The sequence below is a fragment of the Salvelinus fontinalis genome, chromosome 37 (genome assembly GCF_029448725.1).
Source record: "Salvelinus fontinalis isolate EN_2023a chromosome 37, ASM2944872v1, whole genome shotgun sequence".
Classification (NCBI taxonomy): domain Eukaryota; kingdom Metazoa; phylum Chordata; class Actinopteri; order Salmoniformes; family Salmonidae; genus Salvelinus; species Salvelinus fontinalis.
Window position 1 is genome coordinate 1642443 of NC_074701.1, and position 27401 is coordinate 1669843.

The window sequence follows — 27401 nt, forward strand, 5'->3', positions numbered from 1 at the left end:
TCCCCAGGAATAAAGATTGAAAAAAATGTGTTGATCAAAGGAGCTCATGTTCTAGACTATGAAGATGGAGAGTGGCTATCTGAAATTGCGCCCTATTCCCTATGTAGAAAGCACTAAGGGCTGTGTGTATGGTTGGGGTAGGATGGGGCAGAGGGGTCAAATGACTGTCTGTCAGGTGTGAAAGTAAAGTTGATCTGAGTGATAAATGACAGTAGCAGACTTGGGCTCAAATACTTAAGCTGGGCATGATTGAACTTGCCTGGCTCAATTCAACCAGAAGAATAGTTGCAAAACTGTGAATGCTGCTCATCTGGGACTCCAAGTAGGCTATAGCAAACACTTCAAATATTTGAACGATTTTGAATAGTATTTTAACACAGATCTGGACATTAAGAGGGTGAGAGGGGGAAGGAGTCAGAGGAGGTAAGTGGGGTGGTGCAGCCATGCTCTATTCAGTGGGGACTGGGAAGTGGGAATGGGGAGTGAAACTGGATTTGACTTTTGGTGCAAACCAGTTTCCTTAGTCCCGTCACACTAAAGCCAACTGTGTGTGTGTGTGTTTTAGCCAAGACTTCCTTCATATGCTGGTTGTTGCTCTGTGCTCTGACAGGCGTGTAAAGCAATGGTAAGCTCATATTACGTCAGACCTTGGTTGCGTTTGTGTGGAAATTAAAATGACAGCAGTCAACTCTTGTGCAATATCAATAGGTGGCTGTCTGCTTCTCTGTGTCAACATCTATGTGTATGTACTTGCATGTGTGTGGAAGGTGGCCATTTGTGTATAAAAAAAAATAAAAAAGCGCTTTTGGTGCAATTTTCACAAGTATGTGGTAAACTCTTGTTTCAAAACTCTAAGCACAACACACAAAATCATACAGTCAATTTTTCACCCAAGTTAATAAGTGTTCCATCTGGAAATACATGTTTCACATTGCAATACATCTTCATCTAAAGTAAATACCTTTCACAAGGCAATGCTCACATTACTTTAGATATCATCCACAGGGATGTTGGTTGATGTTGACTCCAATGCTGCCCACAGTTGTGTCAAGTTGGCTGGATGTCCTTTGGGTGGTGGACCATTGTTGATACACACAGGAAACTGTTGAGTGTGAAAAACCCAGCGGTGTTGCAGTTCTTGACACAAATCGGTGCACCTGGCACCTACTACCATATCCTGCTCAAAGGCACAAAAGTCTTTTGTCTTACCAATTCACCCTCTGAATGGCACACGTACACGATCCGTGTCTCAATTTTCTCAAGGCTTAAAAATATTGACAAGATCAGAGATGTACTGTATATAACAAATCAAAGTGTATTGGTAGTGTACACAGATTAGCAGATGTTACAGCAGGTGCAGCAAAATGCTTGTGTTTCGAGCTCCTAGAGTGCAGTAATACAATATCAATACAAACATGCAAATAATACAGAAACTCCAAAACAACCCCTATATAGTAAACTGAGAGGGGGGGGGGGGGGGTGGTAATGGACCATTGGCCAATACAGTACTGTAATATGGTGATATATTTTCCATTTAAGTAGCAGACAATTTTATCCAAAGTGACAACAGTCCACACATTTTGGTGTGTGACTCCATTTTGGTGTGCGACTCAAACCCACAATTCCAGTGTTGCTAGTGACACGCTCTTGTGAACTGAGCCACGTACATGACCACTACAATACATTAGTACAATACACAATTACAATACAGGAAGAAAATGCATGATTGCCATCCACATGAGCGTACCACCCTCCTTCAGGCCATGGATAAAGCATGCAATGATTTCAATACAGACCTACAGTACCAGTCAAAAGTTTGGACACACCTATTCATTCCAGGGTTTTTCTATATTTTTACTGTTTTCTACATTGTTGAATAATAGTGAAGACATCAAAACTATGAAATAGTTGGAATCATGTAGTAACCAAAAAAGTGTTAAGCAAATCAACATATGTTATATTTGAGATTCTTCAAAGTAGCCACCCTTTGCCTTGTTGACAGCTTTGCACACTTGGCATTCTCTCAACCAGCTTCATGAGGTACTCACCTGGAATGAATTTCAATTAACAGGTGTGCCTTGTTAATTTGTGGAATGCCTTTGAGCCAATGAGTTGTTGTGACAGGGTAGGGGTGATATACAGAAGATAGCCCTATTTGGTAAAAGACCAAGTCCGTATTATGTCAAGAACATCTCAAGTAAGCAGAGAGAAATTACAGTTCATCATTACTTTAAGACATGAAGGTCGAGAGAATGCCAGGAGTGTGCAAATCTGTCATCAAGGCAAAGGGTGGCTACTTTGAACAATCTAAAACATAATTTGATTTGTTCAACACTTTGTTGGTTACTACATGATTCCATATGTGTTATTTCATAGGTTTTGATGTCTTCACTATTATTCTACAATGTAGAAAATAGTACAAATAAAGAAACATCCTTGAATGAGTAGGTGTGTCCAAACTCTTGACTGGTACTGTATGTCATGCTTGGATTCGCCATGCCAAAAGGTTTTTCGCCAGGTGCATGAACAATGTGGATATTTCCTGCGATTTCGATGAGAACATATGGCCAAATGCTCAAGACAGGCTTGATGCAAACTAGTAGTGCCTGCTAAACATAGTTTCTTTCATTCTTTCATTTGAAAGATGTCTTCAATGATGACACATGGGATAGAAATTATGGAAATTATGTTCAGTCAAATTTATGGGTAAAGCAAGTGTATTGCCTAATGTGAAAACAGTGTAGACATTGTGATTTACAGAACTGTAGCATACTACATTCAGACGTCAATTTTGAAACATGTATCTTCATTTTTTTGGGTTATTGGATTCATGTATTGTTAAAATAACACAATTGAGAAGCTAACATTATGTTGTGTTTTGGTGCTTAAACCAACTCATTATATTTCACAGTAATATTGCATTTTGGATCAAAGGTTGTGTTGAAAGAAGTCTACAAACAAAATTCATGTACTGTACAACAATCGTTTTTGAACGCAAGACTGGCTGCGTTACAAGTGATACTTGTGAAAATAGTACCAACGCGATAAATAAAGATTTATGCCCTGTGTGTGCATGAGCATTCATGCATTCGTGCGTGTATGTATGTGTGTGTGTGTGCATGCATGTCTGTGTGTTATATCCTGTGTGTATGCGTCTTACCCTGTTCTGGGAAGAACACGACTCCGTGTGCGGGAGGAGATAGGGGGGTGCCAGGGTCGGACAGAAGCAGGTGTCGGCCTGTCTCTGAGGACTGCCTGGTCATGATTTGAGACACAGTCCTGGTCTTAGCCTGGCCCAGGGGTGAACCCCCCAGAAACACTGGGTTCTCATGGCCCGCAGCCTCACTGAGGAGAGACACACACAGGGGAGAGGAAATAAACTACCAGATAGATGTATACAGAAAACATATACCGTATTGTATATTGTACACAACTGCTATCCGATACAGATAACTTCTTATACATATTGGATTAAGTGTAAACTCCCTCTGTGCAGTGCACTTCATCAGTCCCAATTCAAGTACATTATTTTTACACTCCTCCAATTGTATGAGTCGGTGAGTGCACATGTACAAGTTCTCAAGACATTGCATACTTATATCAACAGTTGACTGTGCATGAATACATACATACTGTACATAACAGTGTGATTACCACATTTGTATCTGTTATCAACAGTGTTATGGAAGTGTGTCTGTGGTTAGTGTTAGCCTAATGTCAGAGGGAAGCCATAGCTGGCGTCTGGGCTGTGCGAAACTCAACTCACCTGTCCATTCTCACCAGCTCGTGTGCACCTGGGAGGGGGGAAAGGGAAATGGCCCATTATCAGACAACAAAGCAGCGTGCTAAATCTATGCATGTTTATTCCCTAACGTCATACTTGCTAGTGTAGAGGAAATGAGTTTAAGAGCTGAAGCTGTGTGTGTGTGTGTGTGTGTGTGTGTGTGTGTGTGTGTGTGTGTGTGTGTGTGTGTGTGTGTGTGTGTGTGTCTTTGTTACTCACGTCGTCTGGACTGGGCAGATTGCCTTTGCTTGTACACTAACACCAGGATGAGGGGCAAAGAGAGAATAGCCATGATGCATGCAGCTGTGGCCAGGCCTGCAGTCACTGACCCTGAGGATACCGTAAAGAGACCAGGGGCAAAATTAACCTCAAAGAGCATTTTACTTAGCCTGATGGAACCAGCCTGATCGCTGTGTCCACCATTTTATTTCCTTGCTATAATCAGTCTAAACTTCCTCCTCATTGAAACAGTTTGAGCCTATAATGAGGGGCTATATTTAAAACTAACTGGTCTGTGGCTGGATCTCTTTCAACCAACCAGAGGACAGCCTAATTCAACGTACATGTCTGATTTTGCACTAAACCCACCCATTGTTTCTGAGAGGATGCTGATTGGTCCCTTTATACCAAACGCCCATATTTAGTCTGCAAAAACACTACAGTGAATACTACTGTAAAGTCAGCAAAAACACTACAGTGAAAACGATAGTATTTATACCAACTCATTGGCCTTGTGGTTAGAGTGTCTGCGCTGAGATTGGAAGGTTGTGAGTCCAATCCCTGGTCGAGTCATACCAAATACTATAAAAATGGGACCTGATGCATCTCTGCTTGGCACTCAGCATTAAGGAGATGGATTGGGGGCAAAGCCATGCAATAGACTAGCGTCCTGTCCAGAGGGTGTACTTGTCCATCAAGCTGCCTCGCGCTACAGAAACAGGAGATGGGCTCCTGCCCTATGAGCCATTCCGTCCCGCACAAGTTACGTAATTACTTATATATACACACTATATAGCCTTTTTTCGTATGGGGAGGTGACTCCAATAATCAACTAATCATGACCTTCAGTTTAGAATGCAATTAGTTTAATCAGCTGTGTTTGCTAGGGATGGGGAAAAAGTGTGACACCACTCCGGCGCCCAAGGACTGGAGTTGCCCTGTGCTAGAGGCAGGTACAATTGTATTTCCCTGTGCTAGAGGCAGGTACAATTCTATTTCCCTGTGCTAGAGGCAGGTACAATTCTATTTCCCTGTGCTAGAGGCAGGTACAATTGTCCATGTGAATAAAGTATACCTTCTGGTGGCTTGATGTCCAATTGAGTGCATTTCGCCTCGTCGCTTTTCCCTACAGAGAGATGAGGCGACATACAAGACAGTTTAGCATTTTTAAATGTCATGATAAGAATGGACATTGACTCGTAGTTGCACCGTGCACACACACACACACACACACACACACACACACACACACACACACACACACAAATATTAAAACAATTGACAGACATGTGAATTCAAACACACGCAGAAACTCAAAACACACATTTTCTCTCTCTCTCACACACACACACACACACACACACACACACAGACAGACTTACAAGGTGTGATAGTGAGAAAGACGTGGCTATGCGTCCTCTGCACCACCTTGCCATTGTTTATATCCAGGGAGAGGCAGCAGTAGCGCCCTTGGTCAGATTCGGTGACGAGCTGCAGTTGCACCCAGAAAGACTCTTCGCTTGACCCGTACTGTACCCCCCAAGGAAGCGCCGCACGGGAATAATTGCCCTTGTGATTGTGGGCGCGGGGGTGCACCTTGTCATGGCAATGCTCAGCTGAGTGGGGGGTGAAGAGCCAGCTTTGATGCAGGCGGTCCAAGGGGTGCAGCTTGGCACCTCTCTGGGCACAGAGCAGGGTGACGTTGGCACCCTTCTCGCAGATGTAGGAAAGGTGGGGGGCGGTGACAGTCAAGCGGGTGTGAGGATGGGTCACGTCTCCATTGGCTGCAGAGGAGACAGAGTGGACACTTATTGGTGGGAGCACTTGTCAACTGACAAATTAGGCACTAGTTGGTTAAGCAAAGAACTGGGGTATATTCATTAGTGAGAAATGAAAACATTTTGCAACTAAATATTTTTCATTGGACTATTTCAAGTACGTCCCTCCCTGTTTTGTCCCATTTGGTAAGGGTAGTCACATCATCATAGAAGTTGTTTCAGGAAGAAACAGTGCCTTCAGAAACTATCCTTGACTTTTTACACATTTTGTTACATTACATGACAAAGCTAAAACAGATTTTTGCAACAAAAAAATGTATAATTCAACCTGAAAAAACGTATTTACATAAGTATTCAGACCCTTTGCTGTGATACTCGAAATTGAGCTCAGGTGCATCCTGTTTCCATTGGTCATCCTTAAGATGTTTCTACAACTTGATTGGAGTCCACCTGTGGTAAACTCAATTGATTGGACATGGTTTGGAAAGGCACAGACCTGTCTATAAAAGGTCTCACAGTTGACAGTGCATGTCAGAACAAAAACCAAGCCATGAGATCGAAGGAATTGTCCGTAGAGCTCCGAGACAGGATTGTGTCGAGGCACAGATCTAGGGAAGGGTACCCAAAAATGTCTGCAGCATTGAAGTTCCCCAAGAACACAGTGGCTTCCCTCATTCTTAAAAGGATGAAGTTTGGAACCACCAAGACTCTTCCTAAAGCTGGCTGCCTTGCCAAACTTAGCAATCGGGGAAGAAGGGCCTTGATCAGGGAGATGACTAAAAACCTGATGGTCACTCTGACAGAGCTCTAGAGTTCCTCTTTGAAGATGGGAGAACCTTCCAGAAGGACAACCATCTCTGGAGCATTCCATCAATGAGGCCTTTATGGATGGTATAGTGGCCAGACAGAAGCCACTCCTCAGTAAAAGGCACATGACAGCCCGCTTGGAGTTTGCCAAAAGGCGCCTAATGACTATCAGAACATGAGAAACAAGATTCTCTGGTCTAATGAAACCAATATTGAACTCTTTGGCCTGAATGCCACGCGTCACGCCTGCAGGAAACCTGGCACCATCCCTATGGTGAAGCATGGTGGTGGCAGCATCATGCTGTGGGAATGTTTTTCAACGGCAGGGACTGGGAGACTAGTCAGGATCGAGGCAAAGATGAACGGAGCAAAGTACAGAGAGATCCTTGATGAAATCCTGCTCCAGAGCACTAAGGACCTCCGACTGGGGCGAAGGTTCACCTTCAAACAGGACAACGACCCTAAGCACATATCCAAGACCACGTAGGAGTGGTACAGGACAAGGCTCTGAATGTCATTGAGTGGCCCAGCCAGAGCCCGGACTTGAACCTGATCGAACATTGCTGGAAAGACCTGAAAATATCTTTGCAGCAACCCTCCCCATCTAACCTGACAGAGCTTGAGATGATCTGCAGTGAAGAATCAGAGAAACTCCCCAAATACAGGTGTGCCAGGCTTGTAGCGTCCTATCCAAGAAAACTCTAGGCTGTAATCGCTGCCAAAGGTCCTTCAACAAAGTACTGAGTAAAGGGTCTGAATACTTATGCAAATGTGATATTTCACAAGTTGTTTTTTTTAAATACATTTTTGCTTTGTCATTATGGGTATTGTGTTTAGATTTATGAGGGAAAAAAACTATTTAATCCATTTTAGAATAAGGCTGTAACCTAACAAAATGTGGAAAAAGTCGAGGGATCTGAATACTTTCCGAATGCACTGTACAAAGTACTATGGTTACAAGTACAAAAACAACCCTTTAAAACTGCACACTGAGGCTTGTTATGATACATTCTGCTTTTGCATATTATAGGTCAGCTTGTTTCATTTCCTGTATTCTGGGTATCCGTTTGCTGGTTAGAAAGTACAGACAGAGAGTGTTCTAGTCTGCTGTCTATACAAATGCTCTCCAGATAGTTAATAGAGAGAGACAGACAGACGGACAGAGTCGCAAACACATGTGTGTGGGGGGGGGGGGGGGGGGGGGGGAAGAAAGAAAGAAAGAGAGAGAGAGATGCATGCCAATTGTGAGTGTCTGTTGAGCTTTTGCATATTTCAGTTGGACACAGTTCCAATGTACAGTACCTGTCAGAAGCTTGGACATACCTACTCATTCTATTTCTTTGTTTTTACTATTTTATACATTGTAGAATAATAGTGAAGACATCTAACAAAAAAAAGTGTTAAACAAATCAAAATATATTTTATTTTTAAGATTGTTCAAAGTAGCCACCCTTTGCCTTGATGACAGCTTTGCAAACTCTTGGCATTCTCCAGATTTAAGCCACGCCTCAGTAAAAAGGCACATGACAGCCCGCTTGGAGTTTGCCAAAAGGCACCTGAAGACGACCAGACCATGAGAAACAAGATATACACACACTTCAAAAATCAGTGTAGATGAAGAGGAGGAGACATGGATTGTGTATGTGTTCCATTCAGAGGATGAATATGGGCAAGACAAAAGATGTACGTGTCTTTGAACAGTGTATGGTGGTAGGTAGCATGGGGCACCAGTTTGAGTGTGTCAAGAACTGCAATGCTGCACGGTTTCACACTCAACAATTTCCCATGTATCATGAATGGTCCACCACCCAAAGATGTCCAGCCAACTTGACACAACTGTGGCAAGCACTGGAATCAACATGGGCCAGCATCTCTGAGGAACGCTTTCGACACCTTCTAGAGTCCATGCCCTGACAAATTGAGGCTGTTCTGTGGACAAAAGGGGTGCAACTCAATATTTTGAATGTGTTCCTAATGCTTTGTATACTCATTGTATTTCCACACTGAGTTTGAATTATGAGAATTCCCGTTTAGTGTAAGAGCTGTTTGAAAAGGCTTTATGAAAGGTCAGCCTGTTTTGGTGGGAGGGAGTTTTGGCCTCCCATGGTGACATCACCATGCAGTAAATGAGTTAATAGAGCAATAAGTATAAGATGATCATGTTTTTCATGCGAGTAGTGATTCATTTACGTCTGTCCCTCATTTTAAGGTCAACCATGTTATGTGAACTGAACTATGGTGAAAGTATTCCTTTAAAAAAAAAATATATATATATATATAGATCAAATCCCCGAGCTGACAAGGTACAAATCTGTCGTTCTGCCCCTGAACAAGGCAGTTAACCCACTAGGCCGTCATTGAAAATAAGAATTTGGTCTTAACTGACTTGCCTAGTTAAATACAGGTAAAGTAAAAATAAATACAAAAATTCAAGAGAAACACTGAACATGTAATATTCACATCATGGTGTAAAAGCAGGTGAGCTGGTTCTACTCTTTCTGGCCATTTTCTGGTGTTTTGTGTGAGAGGATCTAGCATAAAACATCAATCCTGTTTTAACAATTAAAACTAATTTGTGAAGCTTGCATTCAATTGCCACTTCCTGTTGGACACAACAAGCTTCCATTCCCCATGTTACAAGGGGATTTAGGGCGGATTTGACATGCATTCGTTAACCCTGTTATTTTATTTGGCACTTGAGAAAGTCAATTTTTTATTCAACCTCTTGATAAGGGAAAATGTTTTGTTAACAGAATGTTAAAATTAGGTGAAATCAAATTTTTTGGGGGGACTAAGTGTCACGCCCTGACCGTAGAGAGCTTTTTATGTCTCTATTTTGGTTTGGTCAGGGTGTGATTTGGGTGGGCATTCTATGTTCCTTTTCTATGTTTTGTATTTCTTTGTTGTTTGGCGGGTGTGGTTCTCAATCAGAGGCAGCTGTCTATCGTTGCCTCTGATTGAGAACCATACTTAGGTAGCTTTTCCCACATGGTTTTTGTGAGTAGTTGTTTTCTGTTTTTGTGTCTTCACCAGACAGATCTGTCTCGTGTTGTTACATTTTGTTATTTTGTCTCAGTGTTCAGTTTTTTAAATAAATAATCATGAACACTTCCCACGCTGTGCTTTGGTTCACACCTTCTTCATACGACGACCGTTACACTAAGTTACACTTCTCAAAAAAAGCACCAAATTGGTTAAATGACCCGCCTGTCAATGATTTTAGAAGGAGGCCTAATGATGATTTTAATTATTTCACTTTCCATATCTGTCTAGACTTGTAAGATATCCAGACACAACTTGTGCCTGACTACCTCCAGAGGTGGTCAGGAAGATCTGACCATAATCAGATCACAATGCATCTTTTAATTGTCTACACCATGGTTCCCAAACTCGGTCCTGGGTCCCCTCCCGGTTAAACGTTTTGGTTTTTGCCTTAGCACTACACAGCTGATTCAAATAACCAACTCATCATCAAACTTAGATTATTTGAATCAGCTGTGTAGTGCTAGGGCAAAAAACTAAATGTGCACCCAGGGGGGGCCCCAGGACCGAGTTTGAGAAACCTTGGTCTACACCTGTCTGTGGGCACAATCAGAATGTGGACAAGATCAGAACAAAGGAGGCATGTTAGAACCAGGTATAAAACGGGGCTATAGTCACAGCTAGTCAGTGTTGTGTCCTTGGGCCTGTTAAAGAAGTGACTGAGTAGGAGTGTCGGTCCCAAGGTCTAGGTGGTGGCAGGCTGAAGGACACTGTGGGAAGGAAGGACTCTGCTCTGACTCAATATTGTTAGAGGGTTTAAACACTATTTTATGCTTGGATGTTTGTTTTAGCCTGCCTGGAGTGTCAGGTGGGCAAGGTTTGCAATGTCTGGACTTTTCTATTGGTTCCATTGCAACAGGCAGGCTCAATCAAGAAAAGCTAGTATTTGGAACCCAGGTCTGGTCTTGTCTGTCCCGGACAGTGGGTTCAAGCTATAGGTCAGAAATGTAGGCCCATTAAACCATCCTCAAGTAGATTTCCTAAACATACATACGCACAGGTCAATTTGTGCTCAGTTAGGAATAAACCCAGGCCTGGCCCTGTCAAAGTGACCCAGGAAAGTGTCTCTAATCATAGTAACCATCTCATGATTTGCCTCTGGAGATAGAGAGGATGGGATCAATGAACAAGCAGGGGTTTTTCTGAGAAACAGGAGGAAAACAGCTATCTTCATGAAAGTAGTGTAGATGACACTCGCAATGTCATCACCATCATGATTGATCATCAGTGACTAAAGCAATAGAGCCTTGAACAGACCGCCAAGACTTGACGCAGTACCAGAATGTCGACATTCAATATTCTTTTGTGTTCATATAGCACAGAATTTGGCCGTCAGTCTAGTAAAAATACTTTAGACCAGAATAACTGGTGGCATTAGCATTGCTTTCTTAAGCCTACTGTCTTCTTCAAGTTTAGCTGGAATTTAGGCCAAAAGGACTTGAGAAATCTGATTGATTGACGATAGGCCTAACATGCTTACCACACTGCCCGCATTGCATGCGAGTGTTGCAAAACAAATGTACTCGTACACGTTATTCAATAATTTCACACAAACTGCTCGCATGTCCCACCTCTCCCATCTCCTCACCCACGTGACCATATACTCACGTGGGTGATTGAAATATGAACTGAGGTCCACACTCCAGTCCAGTTGGTGGTGGTAATGCACCTTAAAGTTGGTTGCCAGCCGCCATATAAAGTCCACACGAGAAGAAGACTGAAGGAGAGATTACAAGAAACTAACTAGGTTTACCTCCTCGTCTGAGGAGGAGAACGACTATGACGACCGTTACACTAAAATGGATTAAATTAAACAACTTCCTCAGCAATCTACACACAATACCCTCTAATGGCAAAGTAAAAACAGGTTTTTAGAAATGTTTGCAAATGTATTAAATACAAAAACAGATAACTTATTTACATAAGTATTCAGACCCTTTGCTATGAGACTTGAAATTGAGCTCAGGTGCATCCTGTTTCCATTGTTTATCCTTGATGTTTCAACAATTTGATTGGAGTCCACCTGTGGTAAATTAAATTGATTGGACATGATTTGGAAAGGCACACACCTGTCAATTTAAAGGTCACACAGTTGACAGTCCAGGTCAGAGCAAAAACCAAGCCTTGAGGTCGAAGGAATTGTACGTAGAGCTTAGAGACAGGATTGTGTCCAGGCACAGATCTGGGGAAGGGTACCAAAACAATTATGCAGCATTGATGGTCCCCAAGAACACAGTGGCCTACATCATTCTTAAATGGAAGACGTTTGGAACCACCAAGAGTCTTCCTGGATTGTGCCGTCCCGGCCAAACTGAGCAATCGGGGGAGAAGGGTCTCGGTCAGGGAGGTCACCAAGAACCCAATGGTCACTCTGACAGAGCTGTAGAGTTCCTCTGTGAAGATGGGAAAACCTTCCAGGAGGACAACCATCTCTGCAGCACTCCACCAATCAGGCCTTTATGGTAGTGGCCAGACGGAAGCCACTCCTCAGTAAAAGACACATGACAACCCACTTGGAATTTGCCAAAAGGCACCTTAAGACTCTCAGACCATGAGAAACAAGATTATCTGGTCTGATGAAACAAAGATTTAACTATTTGGCCTGAATGTCAAGCGTCACGCCTGGAGGAAACCTGGCACCATCCCTACGGTGAATCATGGTGGTGGCAGCATAATGCTGTGGGGATGTTTTGCAGTGGCAGTGACTGGAAGACTAGCCACGATCGAGGCAAAGATAAATAGAACAAATTACAGAGAGATGCTTGATGAAAACCTGCTCCAGCATGCTCAGGACCTCACACTGGGGCTAAGGTTCACCATCCAACAGGACAACAACCCTAAGCACACAGCCAAGACAATGCAGGAGTGGCTTTGGGACAAGTCTCTGAATGTCCTTGAGTGACCCAGACAGAGCCCAGTCTTGAACTCGATCGAACATCTCTGGAGAGACCTGAAAATAGATGTGCAGCTTTGAGAGGATCTGCAGGGAAGAATGGGAGAAACTCCCCAAATACAGGTGTGCCAAGCTACAAATCAAAGTTTATTTGTCACGTACACCGAATACAGGTGTCGTGCTAATCCTACTGCATAGTCATCTGTTGTTGTTTTTCTCCTTACCATTGTTGAGAACATTATACAATTGAGGTAGTTATGTAGCTTCTTGCTGTACAGTTCAAGGCTTTTTCCCGTTTTTTTTCTGATTCACTGCAATGTGATTATTTTTCCTTACCAAATGCATATCGTATGACTTGTTTTAAACTGAGGGATTTCTTTCCCTTTGTTTCTATTTGTATTTGTATTTATTTTTTGTTGCCAGATGGCAACCTTACAGTTAAATGCTTACTTACAGGCCCTAACCAACAATGCAATTTTTAAGTAAAAATAGGTATTTGGTGAACAATAGATAAGTAAAGAAATAAAAAGAACTGTAAAAAGACAGAAAAATAACATTAGCGAGGCTGTATACAGGCACCGGTTAGTAAGGCTAATTGAGGTAGTAAGTTTATTTCACCTTTATTTAACCAGGTAGGCTAGTTGAGAACAAGTTCTCATTTGCATACTGCGACCTGGCCAAGGTAAAGCATAGCAATTCGACACATACAACAACACAGAGTTACACATGGGATAAACAGAACATACAGTCAATAATACAGTAGAACAAAAGAAAACAAAAGGTCTATATACAGTGAGGTAAGATAAGCGAGTTAAGGCAATAAATAGGCCATGGTGGCGAAGTAATTACAATATAGCAATTTAACACTGGAATGGTAGATGTGCAGAAGATAAATGTGCAAGTAGATATACTGGGGTGCAAAGGAGCAAGATAAATAAATAAATACAGTATGGGGATGAGGTAGGTAGATAGATGGGCTGTTTACAGATGGACTATGTACAGGTGCAGTGATCTGTGAGATGCTCTGACAGCTGGTGCTTAAAGCTAGTGAGGGAGTTGAGTCCAGCTTCAGAGATTTTTGCAGTTCGTTCCAGTCATTGACAGCAGAGAACTGGAAGGAAAGACGACCAAATGAGGAATTGGCTTTGGGGATGACCAGTGAGATATACCTGCTGGAGCACGTGCTACGAGTGGGTGCTGCTATGGTGACCAGTGAGCTGAGATAAGGCGGGGCTTTACCTAGCAGAGACTTGTAGATAACCTGTAACCTTGGTTTGGCGACGCTCCTAGTGGCAGGGGATTTTAATGCAGGGAAAGTTTATTCAGTATGAAGCTAGGGCCAACCAACGAGAGCGTACAGGTCACATTGGTGGGTAGTATATGGGGCTTTGATGACAAAACGGATGGCACTGTGATAGACTGCATCCAATTTGTTGAGTAGAGTGTTGGAGGCTACGTTATAGATGACATCGCCGAAGTCGAGGATCGGTAGGATGGTCAGTTTTACGAGGGTATGTTTGGCAGCATGAGTGAAGGATTCTTTGTTGCGAAATAGGTGAATATAGGAAGCCGATTCTAGCTTTAATTTTGGATTGGAGATGCTTAATGTGAGTCTGGAAGGAGAGTTTACAGTCTAACCAGACACCTAGGTATTTGTAGTTGTCCACGTATTCTAAGTCAGATCCGTCCAGGTGCGAGCAGGTGCGGGCAGTGATCGATTGAATAGCATGCATTTAGTTTTACTTGTGTTTAAGAGCAGTTGGAGGCCACGGAAGAAGAGTTGTAAGGCATTGAAGCTCGTCTGGAGGTTAGTTAACACAGTGGGGCCAGAAGTATAGGGGGGCCAGAAGTATACAGAATGGTGTCGTCTGCGTAGAGGTGGATCAGAGAATCACCAGCAGCAAGAGCGACATCATTGATGTATACAGAGAAGAGAGTCGGCCCGAGAATTGAACCCAGTGGCACCCCCATAGAGACTGTCAGAGGTCCGGACAACAGGCCCTCCGATTTGACACACTGAACTCGATCAGAGAAGTAGTTGGTGAACCAGGCGAGGCAATCATTTGAGAAACCAAGGCTGTCGAGTCTGCCAATAAGAATGTGGTGATTGTCAGAGTCGAAAGCCTTGGCCAGGTTGATGAATACGGCTGCACAGTAATGTCTCTTATTGATGGCGGTTATGATGTTCTTTAGGACCTTGAGCGTGGCTGAGGTGCACCCATGACCAGCTCTGAATCCAGATTGCATAGCGGAGGAGGTAAGGTGGGATTCGAAATGGTCGGTAATCTGTTTGTTAACTTGGCTTTCGAAGACCTTAGAAAGACAGGGTAGGATAGATATAGGTCAGTAGCAGTTTGGGTCTAGAGTGTCACCCCCTTTGAAGAGGGGGAAGACTGCGGCAGCTTTCCAATCTTTGGGAATCTCAGACGATACGAAAGAGAGGTTGAACAGGCTAGTAATAGGGGTTGCAACAATTTCAGCAGATAATTTTAGAAAGAGAGGGTCCAGATTGTCTAGCCCGGCTGATTTGTAGGGGTCCAGATTTTGCAGCTCTTTCAGAACATCAGCTATCTGGATTTGGGTGAAGGAGAATTGTTGGTGGCTTTGGCGGGTTGCTGTGGAGTGTGCCGGGCAGTTGACCGGGGTAGGGGTAGCCAGGTGGAAAGCATGGCCAGCCGTAGAGAAATGCTTATTGAAATTCTCAATTATAGTGGATTTATCGGTGGTAACAGTGTTTTTTTGCCTCAGAGCAGTGGGCAGCTGGGAGGAGGTGCTCTTATTCTCCATGGACTTTGTGTCCCAGAACTTTGAGTTAGCACTACAGGATGCAAATTTCTGTTTGAAAAAGTTAGCCTTAGGTTCCTGTGTATATTTGTTCCTAACTTCCCTGAAAAGTTGCATATCACGGGGGCTACTCGATGCTAATGCAGAATGCCACAGGATGTTTTTGTGCTGGTCGAGGTTATACAGGTCTGGAGTGAACCAAGGACTATATCTATGCCTAGTTCTACATTTTTTGAATGGGGCATGCTTATTTAAGATGGTGAGGAAGGCACTTTTAAAGAACATGTAGGTATGGTTAAAGTGACTATGCATATATGATGAACAGAGAGTAGCAGTAGCGTAAAAGAGGGGTTGGCGGGTGGTGGGTGAGGGACACAATGCAGATAGTCCGGGTAGCCAATGTGCGGGGGCACCGGTTAGTCGGGCTAATTGAGATATTATGTTCGTAAATGTATAGCTAAAGTGACTATGCATATACGATAAACAGAGAGTAGCAGCAGCGTAAAAGAGGGGGGAGGGGGGGGGGAGGGGGGGGGGTCCGGGACAATGCAAATCGTCCGGGTAGCCATTTCGTTACTTGTTCAGGAGTCTTATGGCTTGGGGGTAAAAATGGTTAGGTAGACTTGGTGCTCCGGTACCGCTTGCCATGCGGTAGTAGAGAGAACATTCTATGACAGGGGTGGCTGGGGTCTTTGACAATTTTTAGGGCCTTCCTCTGACACCGCCTGTTGTAGAGGTCCTGGATGGCAGGCAGCTTAGCCCCAGTGATGTACTGGGCCGTACGCACTACCCTGTGTCATCGGAGGCCGAGCAGTTGCTGTACCAGGCAGTGATGCAACCAGTCAGGATGCTCTCGATGTTGCAGCTGTTGAACCTTTTGAGGATCTGAGGACCCATGCCAAATCTTTTTAGTTTCCTGAGGGGGAATAGGCTTTGTCGATCCCTCTTCACAACTATCTTGGTGTGTTTGGACCATTCTAGTTTGTTGTTGATGTGGACACCAAGGAACTTGAAGCTCTCAACCTGCTCCACTACAGCCCTGTCGATGAGAATGGGGGAGTGCTCGGTCCTCCTTTTCCTGTATTCCACAATCATCTCCTTTGTCTTGATTATGTTGAGGGATAGGTTGTTATTCTGGCACAACCCGGCCAGGTATCGGACCTCCTCCCTATAGGCTGTCTCGTCGTTGTCGGTGATCAGACCTACCACTGTTGTGTCGTCGGCAAACGTAATAATGGTGTTGGGGTCGTGCCTGGCCACGCAGTCGTGGGTGAACAGGGAGTACAGGAGGGGACTGAGCATGCACCACTGAGGTGCTCCAGTGTTGAGTATCAGCGTGGTGGATGTATTGCTACCTACCCTCACCACCTGGGGGCGGCCTGTCAGGAAATCCAGGATCCAGTTGCAGAGGGAGGTGTTTAGTCCCAGGATCCTTAGCTTAGTGATGAGCTTTGAGGCTACTATGGTGTTGAATGCTGAGCTGTAGTCAATGAATAGCATTCTCACGTAGGTGTTCCTTTTATCCAAGTGGGAAAGGGCAGTGTGGAGTGCAATTGAGGTTGCATCATCTGTGGATCTGTTTGGACAGTATGCAAATTGGAGTGGGTCTAGGGTTTCTTATAAGGCATAGCAGGATTTCTTATAAGCTTCCGGGTTAGAGTCCCGCACTTTGAAAGCGGCGGCTCTACCCTTTAGCTCAGTGTGAATGTTGCTTTTAATCCATGGCTTACGGTTGGAGTATGTTCGTACAGTCACGTACGTCCTCGATGCACTCATTGATAAAGCCAGTGACTGATGTAGTGTACTACTAAATGCCATCGGAAGAATCCCGGAACATGATCCAGTCTGTGCTAGCAAAACAATCCTGTAGTTTAGCATCTGCTTCATTTCACAATTTTTTTATAGACCGAGTCACTGGAGCTTCCTGCTTTAATTTTGCTTGTGAGCAGGAATCAGGAGGATAGAATTGTGGTCAGAATTACCAATGGAGGGCGAGGGAGAGCTTTGTATGCATCTCTGTGTGTGGCGTACAGGTGATCTAGAATTTTTTTCTCTCTGGTTGCGCATTTAACGTGTTGATGGAAAGGTAATACTGATTTAAGTTTCCCTGCATTAAAATCCCCGGCCACTAGGAGCGCCGCCTCTGGGTGAGTGGTTTCCTGTTTGCTTATTTCCTTATTTCCTTATACAGCTGACTGAGTGCAGTCTTCGTGCCAGCATCTGTCTGTGTTGGTAAATAAACAGCCACGGAAAGTATGGATGAAAACTCTCTTGGCAAATAGTGTGGTCTACAGTTTTTTATAAGATACTCTACTTCAGGCGAGCAAAAAGAGACTTCCTTAGATTTCGTCATTCAGCCACGATTTCGTGAAACATAGGATATTACAGTTTTTGATGTCCCATTGGTAGGACATTCGTGATCGTACCTCGTCTAGTTTATTGTCTAATGATTGCACGTTGGCAAGCAATTTTGACGGTAACGTCAGCTTTCCCACTCTCCGTCTGCGGATCCTTATGAGGCACCCCGCTCTGTGTCCTCTGTACCTGTGTCTCTTGCCAATGACGGGGATGTTGGCCTTGTCGGGTGTTCGAAGTACATCCTGTGCGTCCTGTTTGTTGAAGAAAAAATCTTTGTCTAATCTGAGGAGAGTGATCGCTGTCCTGATATCCAGAAGCTCTTTTTTTCCATAAGATACGGTGGCAGAAACATTATGTACAAAATAAGTTACAAATAACGCGGAAAAAAAACACATAATAGAACAATTGGTTAGGCGCCCGTAAAACTGCTGCCATTTCTTCCGGCGCCATTTTAATACAAGCTTGTAGCGTCATACCCAAGAAGACTCGAGGCTGTCATCACTACCAAAGGTATTTCAACAAAGTACTGAATAAAGGGACTGAATACTTGTACATTTGATATATATTTTATTTTTAAAAACTGTTTTTGCTTTGTCATTGAGTATTGTGTGTAGGTTGATGAGAAAAAAACGATTGAATCCATTTTAGAATAAGGCTGTAATGTAACAAAATGTGGAAAAAGTCAAGGGGTCTGAATACTGTCCGAAGGCACTGTATATATTTTTATAAGCGCAATGTGCTGACAGTTATCACAGGTGAAGTGAGACGATACAGATGACGTTGCTCATGATGTGCCCCTCAAATTATACAAATGTAACAGTCTGAGCGCACCAGTCTTGAAACCATGATAGAGATGTAACCATGTAGATTGAACAAAAATATAAAAGCAACATCCCACGATTTTACTGAGTTAGTCAATTTAAATAAATTCATTAGGCCCTAATCTATGTATTTCACATGACTAAGCAGGGGCGCAGCCATGGGTGACCCTGGGAGGACATAGGCCAGAAATACACCTCAACATATTTCCCTACCTCCCCCCTCAGACGATCCCACAGGTGAAGAAGTTGGATGTGGAAGTCCTGGGCTGGCGCGAGGTTAAGGTGGCTTATGGAAGGGAAATTAACATTAAATTCCATGCAACAGCTCTGGTGGACATTCCTGCAGTCAGCATGCCAATTCCACACTCCCTCAAAATTTGTGACAAAATGGCACATTTTAGAGTGGCCTTTTATTGTTCCCAGGCCAAGGTGCATCTGTGTAATGATCATGCTGTTTAATCAAATTCTTGATATGCCACACCTGCCAGGTGGATGGATTATCTTGGCAAAGGATAAATGCTAACTAACAGTGATGCAAACACATTTGTGCACAACATGTTCGAGAAATAAGCTCTTTGACCGTATTGGAACATTTCTGTGATCTTTTATTTCAGGTAATGAAACATGGGACCAACACTTTACATGATGCGTTTATATTTTTGTTCAATGTATTATCTGAGCGGCACTGGTGCTCCCAACTCAAAAATCTATGTGCATTTCACACACACATCTCAGGTTTATAAGTGAGGGTTCCAAAACATCTAAAAGATTATAAAAAGTTTTGCGGCACACTTGAGAGTTCCTGAAGGCACACCAATATGCTGCAGCACACCAGTTGAAAACCACTGCAGTAGAGGGTTGTGGTCAAGAGAGTGGGTTGGGTTCTGTATCTTTAGTTTACAGCCAGTTCAAGACAATGCTGTAGGCACAATGCTGTAGGATTTTAAACATCCTTTTAAACAGACTCTCGAAGCAGAAGTGAGAATGCTTCTTTGCTATTTCTCTCTCTGTGTGTGTGTGTGTGTGTGTGTGTGTGATCTGCAGGGTCACACAGCTTTAACATCTGCAGTTCTGGGGCAGCTACATATGCAAAGTGGAGACTGGAGAGCTTGCCTCGGTTGGCTTTACCAAAGGCTTTTATGTCTTAGTAAATAGTGTATAATTAAGCAATAAGGCTCGAGGGGGTGTGGTATATGGCCAATATACCATGGCCAAGGGCTGTTAATATGCACAACGCAACGCAGAGTGTATGGATATAGCCCTTAGCCGTGTAATAATGGCAATATACCACAAACACCCGAGGTGCCTTAGTGCAATTATAAACTGGTTACCAACATAACTGGAGCAGTAAAAAGAAATGTTTTGTCATACGGTCTGATAACACGGCTTTCAGCCAATCAGCCTTCAGGGCTCGATCCTCTCAGTTTATAATATCCCTTTGATTGTTTAATCACTTGAGTTTATCTAAAATTAGCAAATACCTGTGCCATCACAGGTCAAATCGGCTACTGATAACCTGTGAGGTCTAAATCGGAGCCCTTATCCAATTGAAGTGAGTTAGCGGGCGCAGCAGCTGCTTTTCATGCTTTGTCCAGGTGGACCGGGGAGTGGTGCAGGGGGTTAAACAAACTCTTAAGCAGTGCCAGATGTTGTCTCATGCACCGTTTACATCTTGACACATTTCATTACGCCGCACATCATATTCATGCAAAATATGCCCTTTTCATTCAAGACAGGAGAAACATTTAGCTTACTTACTTTTTCCTTAACTTGTTTGGATGGCTTGACTTCCTAGAAAGTATTCTTACAGAACTGCTATCTATCTATACTGTAGCTAGCGACCTCCACCTAATAATTATCATCAAAAACAAACGTCATTAGAATCAAGGGGTTGAAACCAGTTCAGGGAACAGAACCAAAAACCGGAAAATTTCATTTTCAAGGAACAGAAACATAACTAAAGTGATCAATACCGTTCCCGGAAGAGAACATGGGAACCGGTTAATAACATTCTTTGCAACAAAACACCTACACTTTGCAAAAAAGCCCTCACTCTGTCACGTTGGATTTATTAACAACAAAAAGGTAAGACGTGTTTTTATTTGTGCCGCTCTCCACACACAAACTTGTTAGCTAATGTTAGCTAGCTCAAGCTTGTTAGCCAGCTAGCTCAAAGGACATTCAAAGTTCCTCCATGGAAGTCGCTCCGACTAGGTATAATTCTGTGGACCTTATTCAGATAATACATGTCATAACAAGATACCCAGCACTTCAAGCCTCCTCCTCAACCCTCTCTCCCCAGTCCCACTTGCAAAATTTCAGTCGCATCTTGTGCCATAGGCAACACTTTTCTCTCCATGACGCATGTAAAAAACTAGCTTTCCTGCTCTATCTGCACTGATTGGTGAAGTCATTTAATGAGCGAAATGTAAAAAACTTGATTCACAGGTTAAAAAGGAACAGAAAATAATGATATAAACCGGCCCTTATTTGGTTCGAAGCTGTTCAGAACTTTATTTTGCTGGTCGGAAGAGTTGAACTGAGCAAAAAAAATAGTGGTTCTGTTCAGAACGAAACGATTGGCTAAAGAAATGTGGGTCCAACCATGACAATAAACTTTAAACGGAAGGCAACAGTCATAAAGTAGAATTGTCTTAACAGCCAATGTGTATTATTTTTTAAACATACTATTAAAATATCACAAACTTATAGGAAGCGTCGTCCGGGTTAGGGAAGGGTTTGGCCGGCCGGGATTCCATTGTCCCATTGCGCTCTAGTGACTCCTTGTGGCGGGCTAGGTGCCTGCAAGCTTACCCCGATCACCAGCTTGGCAATGTTTCCTCCGATACATTGGTGTGGCTGGCTTCCAGGTTAAGAGCGCAGTACAAGTACTTTCAATTAAAAAAATGCTTTCAATTGTTCCAAACTTTGGGTCGTCTTCAGTCCAGCTGGAGTCAATCAAAGAACAGGAAGTGACCAAACCACAGAAGATGAAAATGTGGTTTTGGGTAATGGCTTTATGGGATAGCTAGCAACATGTAAACAATTACCCATTCCAATGAGTACTATTTTAATAGCAATGTTAAATAATACACATTGGGTGCTAAGCCAATTATATTATGACTGTAGCCTCCCATTTAAGTTGAATGTAAAGACATTAGTCTTTGATAAGAATGATTAGGTGAAGGTTGCTAGCTACAGTGGTATCAACAACCTAGCCTAGCTAGCTGCTCTGCGAGTTAGCTTGTTTTGCTATAAAGTAACTAAACAAACATGTTTTATTATCACCTAAATTAATCTAGTTCTCCTGTCTTGAATGACAGTCAGCAGCAGGTCACAGTGAAATATATTTGTAAGAGAAATATCATGGCGGCCGCGGTGCAACTTAGAACTAGCCCCAAAACCTGCAACCCGCTACAAATACTTTTTTCACCCTCGACATCGTTTTCAAAGTAGACCAATTTTGCCCGGAAAACCGCGAACATGGCAACACTGATAACAAAAGAGGTGTGTGTTGATAGAGCAGTACAGCTATTGGCTGAGTCATGTGAGCGAGAGGCGAGAGAAGCACGCAAACACTGATAACTTTTTACCAGTTATTGTCATTTTGGAGACACCTCTTTCCAACCCATTTTACATACAACATATTAATACGCTAGAACTGATGCACATCAATAAATAATGGAGACAATGCACTAGAGGAGGTGGTATAATTTGACTGCTTAAGAATACAGTATCAAGCGAAGTGCTTCATGCATGCTCAGTTCTTGAGTCTTGGGGGCTGCCCGAGTGGACATTTGAAATGGACGTTATGGAACTCCCTCGCGTGGTTCTTTTTATGGGGTTCAAGTCCTCAATGAATCTGACATTAGGCTAAATGTGAAGAATGATACATTTGACTCGGTTGGAGATCAAGTAGCCTTCAGTTTATTGTTGTTGTAGCCTTGTGTTATAATGCAATTATTAATGGCCATGTTTAGTTCATTTCCAATTGGAAATTATCTAAGCTCTATTGCAATTGCCATTCAGTTGTTAGAACGTATACCATTGACGTAACAGTAGTCAGATTAGGCTACAGTTAAAACAAATTCAAAAAAATTAAACACTGGCTGTTGTTGTCAAACATATTCAGGTCAGAGATTTCAAGATCTTCTGTCCAACTTTCAGCACTCAAACTCTCCTTTCAGATTTATCTATAGTTATGAACATGCGCAAAGGGGATTTATTTACAATTATAAACCTGGTTCAAGCCCTGAATGCTGATTGGCTGAAAGCCGTGGTATATCCGACCATATACCACACGTATGACAAACGTTACGTTTTACTGCTGTAATTACGTTGGTAACCAGTTTCTAATATCATTCAGGCACCCCCTGGGTTTGCGGTATATGGACAATATACCACAGCTAACAGCTGTATCCAGGCGCATCATGCGTAAGAACAGCCGTTAGCCGTGGTATATTGGCCATATACCATTGTACAAATAATTTGGCAAGTTTAATAAAGGTGAATTATCTTTTCTCTTGCCACATATTCAAATTCCTTTATTAGGTCATGTCATAGCTTGCAATCATTTTTTAATTGTTAGACACTACAGCACTGTTGGAGCTGGGAACTAAAGCATTTCGCTACACCCCCAATAACGTACTAAAAATGTGTATGTGACAAATAACATTTGATATGATTCATTATTTTGAGGAACCCTGAATTTTGCTTCTAATATCTTTGCAAGTTACTGTGATATTCCTTCTTAATTGGCTTGATAACTTTATGGGAAAACAGTTTATTGTATAAATATGGCAATTCTTCTCTTGCTGTGAAAAAAGGGGCTTTTCTGCAGTGTTTGTTTATCTGTTCATTGGGTTAGACATTTTCGCATGACCTGGCAACCCTGTCGGTTTTGCCTGAAAACATTTCATATTTACAAACTCTTGTAAAAGTTAAAAGGAAGAGAGTAGGCTATTTAGTTTCAACGACACAGAGTAGCAACAAGCTCACACACCCAGGGCGCACAGGAGAGATTGGATTGCTTTGCTTACCTCCAACCACGGTCGCCAGGTGCAAATAGAGCAGAAACCTCAGCAGCAAATGGATCCGTAAAGTTTCTCTGCTGTATAATTCCCACGTCATTATTGTCTTCTGTCGTCTATGTAGCCTACTTTTTAATATTGTTCTTCCTTCAGACGTAGTTTTTTTTTGCCCTGCTGATATGTTAATTATTTTAACTGCGTTGGAATAACAGCCTTTGACACGTGACACTCTATGCTACAATGTCACTAGTAAAAGTAAGTTACAAGTAGTCCTGCCAAAATGTTGTGACTTGATGTCTTGCAGGGGGATATACTGTTGGCAAAATAATGCACTCCAACAAAAACCGCCCATGCGCGCTCGCGTCTCCCCCTACCTTCTCTCTCTGTCTCGCTCCTCCCCCTACCCACACTCCTTTAGCTGTTGAATGTTCCTCCATTCCAAAAACAACTGCATAAGTGTATTTTGACACCGAATTGTAGTTACAGTAGATAGTTTGACTGATTTATTACATATATATATAATATATATATTAAATAATATATATATATATATTATTTAATCCAAAGTATAATTTCAGTATTTGAACTTGGCTTCTGTTCTTTGTTACTTCATTTCCTGTGTGTGTGTGAAGTGTCTGCATGTGTCTGTATCTGTGCCTGCAGTCCTGTGCACGCCCACAGCCCCTTACATATAGGCCAACATTTTGTGCACAACAAAACGGAAACATCTAACCAAGGTGCAGGGGAGGTCAGCAGGTCCCCAGATCACATGTGATAGAAAAAGGTGTAGAATTGCAGTAAATTAGCTTTAAAACTGCAACATTTTCTCTCAACCTCATGGCAAAATGTGTAGAATAGCAGGAAATGTAGTGTTTGAAGTATCCATTTTAGTTTTTCTGGATAGATAGAGGAGAGAGTTGCTAAAATAGCAGTAGGTTAGAAGGAGAGCAGACATGTTAAAAAATATATTTTAAATTCTCGAGACAATTGAGACAGTACCAAGAAAAAGTATGAAAATGTAGGCACTCGCTACTGTAACTCACTCTGTCTACAAGAGAAGGTGAAGGTGAATGGGCAAGACAAACTATGTTCACACAAACTGGTCCAACACTCAAAGGACATTGAGCCAACTTGACACAACCGTGGGAAGCATTGGAGTCAACATGGGCCAGCGTCCCTGTGGAACGCTTTCGACACCTTGTACAGTCCATTCCCCGACAAATTGAGGCTGTTATGAGGGCTAAAGGGGGTGAAACGCAATATTAGGAAGGTGTTCCTAATATTTTGTAAACACAGTGTATGTAGGCCCTACATTCAATAGAAAAATATATAACTCGCACCTATTGTATTATTAGGTGCGTATTATTCAAAGCCATCAGACTGTTAAATAACCATCACTAGGCGGCTTCCACCCGGTTACGTAACCCTGCACCTTAGAGGCTGCTGCCCCATATACATAGACTTGAAATCACTGGCCACTTTAATAATGGAACAGTAGTTACTTTATTAATGTTTACATATTTTTGCGTTTACTCATCTCATATGTATATACTGTATTCTATTCAACTGTATTTTAGTCTATGCCACTGTGACAATGCCTTTCCTAATATTTATATATTCCTTAATTCCATTCTTTTACTTTTAGGTTGTGTGTATTGTTGTGTTAGATATTACTGCATCGTTGGAGCTAGAAACACAAGCATTTTTCTAAACCCGCAATAACATCTGCTAAACATGTGTATGTGACAAATAACATTTGATTTGATGGAGAAAAACAGTATACCATTTTTTTTTAAGTCCTCAATGAAGATCTACCCAGACCAAAACATTGTTATACAGTATATGTTATGGTAAATGTGTAAAAGGGAAATCTATATATTTCCTGTGACCATATAGATCTATCAAACATGTGGAGTGTCAAGATCACTAGTGTGCTGGAGTGTATTTTTCACTCAGTAATGTATGTGCCCTCAAAATGCTTTTTCTACATCCATTTTTGTTTCCCCACCAGTCATCGACCACCATCTACGTGCGTATAGTGGATGAAAACGACAACGCACCAGAGTTTCCGGAGGAGGAGTATGTGACGGTGCTGAGCGAGGGCCCCGACACCTTGGGGGCCACCATTGCCACAGTAACCGCCATCGACCCAGACGAGGGCCTCAATGGCACCCTCCGATACACCATCGACCACGGCAACCTGGCCATCACCTTCTGCATCAATCAAACTACCGTAAGAATATGGACAGATATTTTACACTAGATGGTGGTAACTTTCACATGTCCCCCCCACATTCTGAAATTGCATTTTTGTCCACCCTAGTTTTATCATTGGAATGTGATACAATGCTAGGCAACGGTGTGCTTCAGGACTATGCAGACGCCTCCGGGCGGTCGGCTAGGCTGTTTGAAGTGTTTATCCGACTGGATTTAGGACCACCCGGACACCATAGGATGGGCTGACAGGCTGTGTGAAAGCAAAGCTTCTGGAAGGCTGGCTGGACCAGCACGAGATAGTTGATCATGGTTCAGTGTACACGTTGCACTCTTTCACAGAGTTGTAAAAGGAACAGAAACGGGCTACTCTTTAGTTGACTAATGTACCTGGCAAAGAAAAAAAAACTAGTGCTTATTCGCAGCGCTGCGCTAGTATTGTAACTGACATGCAAAGTTAGCTACTGTTTCATCCCCTCTCGACTGAGGTGAATGAATAAGCTATGCTAGTGAGTAGCTAGATGTAGTTTGAAGAGAGCAGAGTTCGATTGACTTGCACTTTCACTTGAGCTATTTTTCTAGACTACCTTTTAGGAGTGGGAAGATTTTCAGATGGAGAAATATGGGTGATCAATTTTTAGGCCTATTTACAGGCAATGTAGTAAACTATAGCCTAATCACAGGCCTATTTAGGAAGTACATTTCCTTGGAAAGATAACTGCCACGTGCTTCTCCACCCATAGCCTACTTTATTTATTTGAGACCACACGCGCAACTGATCTCGCAAGTATGGCTACTGAACTGGAGGCAGCAAGAATGATGACAGCAACACTACATTTTGCATTTTCCAATAGGATGTAGCCTACCTTTTAGGATGACGATTTGCAGGCAGAGACAAATGCATGGGTAATCCATACTTAATGAAAATGCAAAGGTAACACGCTCGCTCACCATAGTAGCCTAACATGCTGACCAGAAAGCCTGTGCGCGTACGCCCCCCACACCAGACTCGATCAGGACACGCAGGTTGAAATATCAAAACAAACTCTGAACCAACTATAGTAATTTGGGGACAGGTCGATAAGCAAACTTTCATGGAAATTTAACTAGCTAGCTTGCTGCTGCTATCTAATTTAAAATTACAACATTGGGTTCTTATTTTACCTGAAATGCAAAATGTCCTCTACTTTGACAATTAATCTACAGATAAAAGGGTAAACCAAGTTTGTTTTAGGTAATCTCTCCTCCTTCAGGCTTCTTCTTCTTCGTTTGACTTTATATGGCGGTTGGCAACCAACTTTAAGGTGCATTACCACCACCAACTGGACTGGAGTGTAGACCTCAGTTCATCTTTCAATCACCCACGTGGGTATATGATCCTAAAAACCAATGAGGAGGTGGCACGTGGGTAAATGCTCCTAGAGCGTAACAGAATAAGATACAGTAGAATAGTATAGTATAGAATACAGTATATACATATGAGATGAGTAATGCAAGATATGTAAACATTATTAAGTGACTGAGATACCGTAGCATGGTATAGAACACAGTATATTCACATGAGATGAATAATGCCAGATATGTGAACATTATTAAAGTGACTAGTGTTCCATTCCTTAAAGTGGCCAGTGATTTCTAGTCTATGACTATAGGCAGCAGCCTCTATGTGCT

General features: G+C 42.6%; 2 protein-coding genes across 3 annotated transcripts in view; one reads left to right on the forward strand and one right to left on the reverse strand.

The window, feature by feature from the left end:
• Positions 1-23850, reverse strand: part of vsir (V-set immunoregulatory receptor) — a 28573-nt gene extending 4723 nt beyond the window's left edge. Inside the window, exons 1-6 of the mRNA XM_055901680.1 lie at positions 23526-23850; positions 5386-5787; positions 5079-5129; positions 4004-4114; positions 3767-3794; positions 3161-3345 (exon numbers count right to left, since the gene is read on the reverse strand). Coding sequence (XP_055757655.1) covers positions 3161-3345; positions 3767-3794; positions 4004-4114; positions 5079-5129; positions 5386-5787; positions 23526-23616 — 868 coding nt within the window. The 5' untranslated portion in view covers positions 23617-23850. The remainder of the gene's footprint in view (positions 1-3160; positions 3346-3766; positions 3795-4003; positions 4115-5078; positions 5130-5385; positions 5788-23525) is intronic.
• LOC129835970 (cadherin-23-like) overlaps positions 1-27401 on the forward strand; it is a 717892-nt gene that overhangs the window by 590075 nt on the left and 100416 nt on the right. For both annotated transcript variants that reach the window (XM_055901677.1, XM_055901676.1), the window contains one exon: positions 25528-25749. In XM_055901677.1, the coding sequence (XP_055757652.1) occupies positions 25528-25749 (222 nt within the window). The remainder of the gene's footprint in view (positions 1-25527; positions 25750-27401) is intronic.